Genomic DNA, 9,463 nt, shown 5'->3' with positions numbered 1-9,463 from the left:
ACTTCAAAACCGCACCTACTTTAAGACACTGGGCGCAGCATACAGGTCGTTGTCGACGGTTATTGCTCGAACCCGAAGCCCGTGAACGCTGGAGTGCCCCAAGGCTGTGTGCTATCTCCCACGCTCTTTCTTCTGCATATCAAAAGTTGGACCGTCCAACATACATTGCTATGCAGACATCACTGGTGATGCCGTATACACGAAATTGATTGTGAAAAATCATATAATAAAAAATATAACATTATGTTAGAGCGAGATAGACTGACGAGACCATTTCTGCACATGCTATCGGCCTGTAACGGCCTGATGTTTGTTGTTAGTGAAACCAATCTCGCTTTAGTACTGTACTACAGACGTAAGTAACTCGCTTGAGTTATTTCATCAAGACACTTCCTTCACGAAGCTGTGCTAGAAGCAAAGCGTGTTGTATCACGTGAATGTCAAAAACACACTAAAGTTTTCAAGTATAACTAACAGTACTCTGTGACTAAAGTAAGACGTACGGGATGGCTTAGCACAGATTAAGTCGAACAGTTCGCGCAATCATTCTGTGTGCTGTGCTGTTCCGAGTGCTGACGTCTGGCATTCTACAGCCGGGTAACTCACATTACCTCTTCGTGGAAACAATTACGGGCTTCAGCTTTCCATCAGCAAACTATAAAAAAAGAGCACACTCCCACTTTAAATATAAAACTTATTACATAATATGTAATCTATATCTATACTAATATATAAAGCTGCAGTGTTTGTTTGTTTGTTTGAACGCGCTAATCTCTGGTACTACTGGTCCGATTTGAATGATTCTTTCAGTGTTGGGTAGTCCATTTATCGAGGAAGGCTATAGGCTATGTTTTTTTTTCAAAATTAGGGATCCGTAATAAAATTGCTATTTTGTAACACAAGGTGTAAAATCGAAACCCTATTTTTGCGTGCGCTGCAAAAACTATTGACAATAGAACAAAATGATGTACAGGCTATAATATAGGCAATATTTTATTACTTATAAAACTATCGCGTGAATTATACTTTATATGGCAAAACAACGTTTGCCGGGTCAGCTAGTTATGTATAAGTATATACCACGGCCTCACTGTCTTAATACTGCAATAGGAATACTCTTGGCTTTTCTACTACCTCTAGAAAGTTACCCGCATACATTAAAATTCAAAATTCAAATATTTTTATTCAAAATAGGATGTGAAATCACTTATTGAAAGTCAAAAAAACTACCACCCATTCCAAAGTGAATGCCTCAGGCCTGAGAAGAATGGGCGCTACAAACTCAGCGGATTAATTTGTGATATCGGAGGCAGAAATTTAAAAAAAAAAACAAAAATTCATGGATAATACACTCATTATATAATAATACGAGTAATATATTTGAATGTATCACGGCGTGTCGTACATTATTCTCATCGCCGGCCAGTCGCGCCGCACGCGCTCGTCAAAGCGCCGCATGTCGTGTCGCCGCGCGCGCGAGTCGTCGGTCCCCTCCTCTTCCTCCCGCGCCCCGCGCCAGGCTCCGCGGCGCCCCGCGCACGGGCAGCACGCGCCGCAGCCGCAGAACGCGCAGCAAGCCCGCACCGCGTCCCACGCGCCTGCACACAGAGCAACACACACATAGACTAAGGATATTTAAACATAACTCTTATAACAGGCGGGAATCTCGGGTACGAACTTAAACATTCCCCACTATGAAACATATTATAATGTAGTACACACCACTTGCGAAGCTTATGTTGTGTGTCATCTACCTAGTCTTGCCATAAATACTGAAACAAAGGAAAAAAATGTCTATTGCAAATAACATTTATTACTTTTACAAAGTTTAATACATAAATATAAAACAATTTCAAATATGAAAAGCTTATTCGAAGTGGTCTCCATTGGCTGCAATACAGTCCTTTAAACGTTGAGACCAGTTATCAATGAAAGAAGAAGAAAAGAAGCACGCACTCTTTCCATGGTAAAATTCTTCACTGCCAATCGTATGGATTGTTTTGGAGACGTGGCGTAAAAAGAATAGGGGAGTCCCAGGCCCAAGGGTGTCGTAAGAGGCGACTACGGGCTTTTTAAAAGTGGGAGAGTCACGCTACCGTCTTATGACGGCACAGTCGGGCCAGACTCGCACAGAATACAGGCGTGAAATAGCGGCCTACTGCCGTTATGTTTCGTATAGGTTAGTGTCGAGGACCGGTGGCTATCCCCCCAACGAGATTACGAAAGCGGTCCTAAAAGAGGTATTACCCCAGGAGGGTACCGGCTCTACCCGAGCCGGAGAATCCCTCCCCGAGCATTCTCGCTCGGGCTGCCCCTCGTATTTTGGGGAGGGCACAGTACCGCGCATATCAAAGGACAAACAGAACAACAACACCACCCGGCTCCACGCTTAATGTGGACTTTTTTAATAATAATAATAATAATAATAATAATAATATATTTATTTGCAAAAAACATAGTATACAATGGTGTTTAAATTTAAATAAATAATAAGAGCTTACATGTTTTGCCAGCACTATTCCTAGCATGCAAATATTTAAACACAATGTATATAATCAGAATTTCATTTCCATAAATTCCTTAATACTATAAAAATTATAATCATTTAGCCAACTATATAGCTTATTCTTGAATAATCTAGAATTTAAATTTTTTATGCTACTCGGTAACTTATTATAAATACGAACACAATTACATACACAACTTTTATTATATTTGGTAATTTTTGGAACATCATGAAGAACGAGTCTTTGTGGATCACGTCGTTTCCGCGGATTTAGATCATTAGCTGATTTAAACAATTCTTTATTTTTTTTTACAAACATACATATCTCGAAGATGTAAAGCGACGGCAAAGGTAACAATCCTAGTTTTTTAAATATGGGTTGACACGATTGCTCAGGATGCATCCCGTACATTGCCCTAATACACTTTTTTTGAGCAATAAATGCTCTTTTGATATCTGTGCTGTGTCCCCATAATATAAGCCCGTAGCGCAGTACCGATTCTACATGTGCGTGATAAGTCATTATAGCAGTTTTTAAGCTTGTTACTCTTTTGACTTGCTTAAGCGCATATACGAACTTATTTATTCTCTTACATATATTATCTACTTGCTCTTTCCAATTGAAGTTCTCATCTATTATTACTCCTAGAAACTTTGTATGTGCTTCTTCTTTAATTGTCGTTATTTTTAGTTGTATATTGTATTTAGGATTATAACATTTATTGAAATTGATATATACGGATTTATTAAGATTTATTTTCAAATTATTTATATCAAGCCATTGTATTAATTTATTTATAGTGTTATTAATTTCAATCTCATGATTATTGATACAGTTATTATTTTTTTCCGACGCTACAACGATTGTGATATCATCAGCAAATAACACACATTGATGTTTGGTTATGTTAATAATATCATTTATATATAATAAGAATAGGATAGGGCCCAGCACACTTCCTTGTGGAACGCCACATTTATTGTGCTTGTATTCGGACAAGAAAGGGACCATATCTCCATTGTCATCTATCTTATCAATAACGACACATTGTTGCCTGTTGCTAAGATATGATGCTATCCACTGAAGTGTAGGACCCCTGATACCGATTAATTCAAGCTTATCTAGTAGCAGATTGTGGGAGACTAAGTCGAAGGCTTTCGAGATATCAAAAAATAGTGCAGTAGTTAGATTGCTATTGTTGATACTTGTAACTATAGACTTTACAAGAGTGAATACCGCTAATGAAGTGGACTTATTTTTTTGAAAGCCAAACTGTTCGTTGCTAATTATATGAAATTTTTCGCAATAGTCGCTTAATCTTCTGTACATGCACTTTTCATATATCTTAGACAATATGGGTATCAAAGTTATTGGACGATAGTTATTAATATTACATTTTTCACCTTTTTTAAATAATGGCTTCACCAATGAATATTTCAGGGCATCAGGAAAAGTGCCCGTCTCAAACGATGTATTTATTAAATGTGTTAAAATGGCAGTTAATTGATTAGCACACTCTTTAATAATTTTGGTGTTGATTTCATCATAACCTACAGAATTGGAGTTAGTTAAAGACATTATTTCTCGTCTAACCTCATTTTCTGTCATGGGTTTTAGGAACATTGAGTTTACATGGGCACTAATATTATATGATTTTTTAATACTTTTTTGTGTTGTTTTATGTGTTAAGTTAATGTAGTGATTGTTGAAGGCAGTAGCAATATCAACGGGTTTTGTTATTGTCGTGTTGTTAACTATAATTTTTTCTATGTTTCCTTTGCAGTTTGTGTCTCGTATTTCATTTTTAATTACTGCCCATGTGGCTCTACATTTATTATCATGTTTGTTTATATACTTAATGTTTTCATTTTTTTTTGAATTCACAATACATTTTTTTAGAATATTAGAATATGTCTTATATCTATTTTTATTACTAGTATTTTTATTTTTATAGTATTTACATCTTAGTTTACGTTTATTCAAACAACTTTTTTTTAAGCCTTGACTTATCCAGTTTTGTTTATTTTTATTTTTGTTATTTATTTTTGCTTTCACTTTTGGGAAGCAAAGATTGTAAAATAGACATAATAGTTCATGAAACTCACTGAATGCATTTGCGTCATTTTGCATATATATATGCGCCCAGGATAAATTGTTTAAGCATTCCCTGAACTTGCGAATATTGTCCAAATTATAATCTCTTTTATAAATAAAATATGTAGTACTTCTTTGCGGCTTTTCATTAACAGAAAAGCTTAACATTTGGCCTGTATCATGGTCAGAGAGATAAAGCGGCATGACTGTTGCGTTAGCATTTGGAATATTGCTAAGAATATGATCTATGCAAGATGACTTGCGAGTAGGTACGTCTATGTGAATTTTCATGTTAAAATTGTAGGTTATGTCTCGTAAATGATTAGTAATATTGCCTTTTTTTAACGTGTTTATATTAAGGTCCCCTGCTATAACTATACGCATTTTAAATTTATATTTATTAGTTGAGTAGCTCAAAAGGTCGTTTAATTTACATAAGAATTGGGTGGGATCTGAGTTAGGTGTTCTGTATAGGCAAATAACTAGCAGTTTATAACACTCAATCTCTATGCCACAGGCTTCAAATGTGTTTTGAGTAGCATATTTTTTTATGTATGGTAAATCTTTGAAAGGAATGTCGTTTTTTACTAAGATACAAGTACCTCCTCTTTGCTGTTCTCTGCTGAAGTTGGCAGCAATTTGATAATTATATATTTTGATTAAAATGCTCATATCCTTTTTTTATAAAAGTTTCTGACAGGCATATTACATCTGGATCTTTCTGTGACGCTTTTAACTGCTGGACTGTTATTTCTAATAGTTCCCGTTTTGATAAAATACTAGCAATATTTTGGTGCATAATATGAAATGTACGGGTGTTAGGCTCGAAAAAGATTTTTTTTATTTTTTTGTACAGGGAAGTAGTAAGGTATCGTACCTTTGCTTACATTTTCGATAGATGCCGTGGGCTTAACATTTTGTTTATTTTTATCACAGTTTTGTACATCGAAATATCAGGGGAATTCAGTCCAATTTAAACGCCGTCCACCTTAGACGGCGCAACCGGCCATGTGTGGCAACCCTAAGGCATAGTTCAAAATTCAGCTTCTCCTAATTAATTTTAATAAATTTAATTGTTAAAGCAAATAATCTAGCGTAAATATTTGTTCAATCTAAGTAAAATATATTGTTAAAACTCAGTGTATACATAAACAAGTGTTATTGTGTACCTATTCATTTGTATAACTTAAGGTTTTGTGCGTCTCCCGTGATCCGTCAGCTGTTTTAAAAATGATGACCCGAGGAAACAAAGCCCGCCAAACTGAGGACCAGCTCCAACTAACTCTCGTGGAGCTAAGAAAGTACAAGGGACAATACGAACAGCTTCTTAAAGAAAGGGACGACAATGAAATTGAGATTATTGAGATTGTTAATAAAAATAAAAATTTAAAAACTGTAATGTGTCAATTGCACACAGTAAACTCGAAGTTATTAGAAGAAAACAAACACTTGCGTGCAATGGTCAATGGGTTTGAGCAGTATAGAGTAGAATTCGAGGAAACTTTAGATCTAGTGGTAAAACTAAAATCCCAGCTTTATGAAGCCGAGGTTGTTATTAACTCTCTTAAAACATCAGATCAAAGTTCCAAGACTTCTCAAACCCAGTGCCTATTTAATGAGTTGGTTGGAAAGACCCCTGATTTAGTGTCACCAGCCCAAATATCCAATAATAAAGCAACTAATGTTAGTGTGGGCTCTGTGGCTTTCCACCCAATTCATATAAGTAAAAATAAATTTAAGAAATATGTTAGATTGCAAAAATTCATTAAAAAAAACAATAAGATTGTAAACAAAAATAAAATCTCAAGTGCAAAATTTTCTAAACTATACCGGGAAAGAAATCAGCTAAAATTACAGACTGAAGAACTCTGTGTAGATTTGGAAAATATTAGAAGGAATTATAAGGAAAGTGTGAGCTCTCTTCAGTCTGAGCTATTAACACTACAAAAAAATCTGGATCATGTATCTCAACAATATGAGATTTCTCAAAAAGACATACAAGATCACATAACGGCTATGGATGAATTGATTGAGTTAAGTACCTATAACAAAGAGTGTTTTAATTCAATCTCTAAAATGTATAATAATTGTAACTGTCAGTTTTCTCCAGGCCCTTCTGGCAAAAAGAGTAACAGAAAATCAATTTCTCAGTCTGTGGGGACTCACACTTCTCCAGGTATTGTAAACCAACCTCCACAAATACATTCTTCCCAGAAGAAACATATAAAGATCTACAGTGATGATCTGGGAAGAAATGTGGGGTTGATTTTTCATAAAATAAGTAACGGGCAGTCCGTAACCAATACTTGCATGCCAGGGGAAAATTATTATCAAATTATTAAATGAATTTTAAGTGATACTCACTGCTCTAAAATTTCTATTATTGTAATGATTGGGAGAAGAGATAATTTAAATAAAAAAAATCTACAAAAACTATACAGTGAATTAAATAGCTTAAAAATAGCTAATCTTATAATGTACACATTGCCATATATGCCTGATTTGACACAGGAAAACAAAATAAGATACAATTTAAACAATTTGTTAACCCTATTGTCTAATTCTCATTATTTGACATGTAATAATAATATATTATCTAATAAAATACAGATAATAGACATTAATAACATAATTAATTATAAAAAATGTAAGGTTTTGACATCTGATAGGTTACACCTATCTAATTTCTATAAAAGACAGATAGCAAAATCGCTATCATATTATTTATACTATAACACAGCCAACTATTTGGCAACCCCTGCTTCTTTGAGCAGTTTAGTTGTAAGTCGATAAGCACTGGTTCTATTGAGCAGTGTGATAACTTTGTGGACTCCGCTTCTATTGAGCAGAGTAATAATTTAATAACCACTGCTTCTATTGAGCAGAGTATTAATTTAATAACCACTGCTTCTATTGAGCAGTGTACTAATTTAAGCAAAGATTTGGAATATTTTCCAAAAAATTAAACAATAAGACAATAGGGGCTCCTCTAGCAGTGTAAAAACACAATGTAATATAACAAGTACTAGAATAAGTAATAATTGTAAAACTGCAAACCTGATGCACCAAATCATGCAAGGATTATTAGGTAAAGAACTTGAACTGGAGTTATTTATAAATCATAAAGATATACATATTTTATGTTTAACAGAGCACTGGCTCAGAAAATATGAGCTCATCTTTAACTTGTGGTTATCAGGTGGCAGGTGCGTTTAGCAGAGAAAAAGCTACATGTGGCGGCTCTCTTATTCTTGTAAGTAAATTATTTAAATTCAAGGAACGAGAAGATATTGTGGGCCTCTCTGTTGAACGTACAATTAAAATAGCCTGTGCAGAGCGCGAGGGCGCCATTGTTGTTAGTATATACAGACCCCCAGGTGCAGTATATGAATTATTTGAAAGTGTATTGGAGGAGGTTTTATTAAAATTATCTGAGTCTAAGAAGTATATCATGATACGTGGTGATTTTAATATTAATTTATTAGAAAAATCCTCAACCAGTATTAGATTCAGATCTTTATTCAAATATGATTTAACCAATATTTTCTTAGCCTACTAGAGTAACTGGCATCTCCAAAAGCTGTATTGATAACATATTTACCAATTATAAACCCATTTCTCAGGCAATAATTAACAAACTGAGTTCAGTCCACTTTGGTCAGTTAGCCTCTTTTAATATTGAGGTCAATCAATGTAAGTACTAAAATTAAAAAGTTTACGTTTGTTCCTGTGAATAATAGGCGAATGGAGAAATATAGAGGCAATGTGTCAGTTAAACTCTCAAATTTGGATATATTCAAATATAATATTAATCCAAATGACATGTATGATATGTTATTTATAATAATTAAAACAGAGTTTGCATCTATATTTACTTCTAAGACAGTCAAATCAGGTGGTCTCCTGTCATTTAATGATTGGGCAACAGCTGGCATTCATAGGAGCAGACGAAGACTATTATATGAACTGTATAGTGAGAGATCATTGTATAATCATGATGCATCTTTTCTCGAGTATGTTAAAAAATACTCTAAATTATTTAAAAGTGTTTGTTCTATTGCAAAGTCTATGCATATCAGACAAATAATTAAAAATGCACCAAATAAAATAAAGATGACTTGGAATGTTATTAACTGGGAATCTGGAAGATTGAAAGACCGCAACATTGAATATAATCTATCAATAAACAATACAATAATTCTATCTCAGCAGGAAGTTGCTACTGCTTTTGAGAATTTTTTTTCTGAGATTCCAGTTTCTATCACAAACACTCTTGTCTCCTCCACCAGTGTTGCTGAGTCACTTCTTCTGGAAAATGTTATAGGATGTCAACAAAATTTCAATTTTAGTTTTGTTAGCCCTGGAGAAATAATTAAAACTTTTAAATCTCTAGACATGAAAAAAACTGCTGATATATGGGGCATTTCTGTTAAAATAATAAGTTCAATAATTGATGTCATAGCACCATATCTTGCAATAGTATTTAATAATTGTATTAATCATGGCGTGTTTCCTGACCTTCTGAAACATAGTAAAATTACACCAATATTTAAGTCGGGATGCTCTTCTGACCCGAACAACTATCGTCCTGTGTCGGTTTTGCCGACCCTTAGTAAAATTTTTGAAAAAATAATTTTAAGCCAAATGCTTACTTACTTTAACTCTCATAAGTTACTTCATTTGAAACAATTTGGCTTTACTAGGGGACGTTCAACAACGGATGCAGGTGTTGAGCTGATCAAGAATATTTTTGATGCCTGGGAGGAATCGCAGAATGCACTTGGCATCTTCTGTGATTTATCTAAGGCTTTTGATTGTGTTCAACATTCAACGCTGGTCAGGAAGCTATACCACTATGGCAT

At 34.5% G+C, this 9,463-nt stretch overlaps 1 protein-coding gene across 1 annotated transcript in view; it reads right to left on the bottom strand.

Moving 5' to 3' along the window:
* Positions 1 to 1,336: 1,336 nt before the first annotated feature.
* The window catches only part of LOC126969651 (uncharacterized), a 66,938-nt gene continuing 58,811 nt past the window's right edge, over positions 1,337 to 9,463 (bottom strand). Inside the window, exon 4 of the mRNA XM_050815218.1 lies at positions 1,337 to 1,598. Coding sequence (XP_050671175.1) covers positions 1,390 to 1,598 — 209 coding nt within the window. The 3' untranslated portion in view covers positions 1,337 to 1,389. The remainder of the gene's footprint in view (positions 1,599 to 9,463) is intronic.

The sequence above is a fragment of the Leptidea sinapis genome, chromosome 18, assembly GCF_905404315.1.
Source record: "Leptidea sinapis chromosome 18, ilLepSina1.1, whole genome shotgun sequence".
Taxonomy (NCBI): domain Eukaryota; kingdom Metazoa; phylum Arthropoda; class Insecta; order Lepidoptera; family Pieridae; genus Leptidea; species Leptidea sinapis.
Note: the sequence above shows the minus strand (reverse complement) of the source record. Positions and strands in the feature narration are given on the sequence as shown.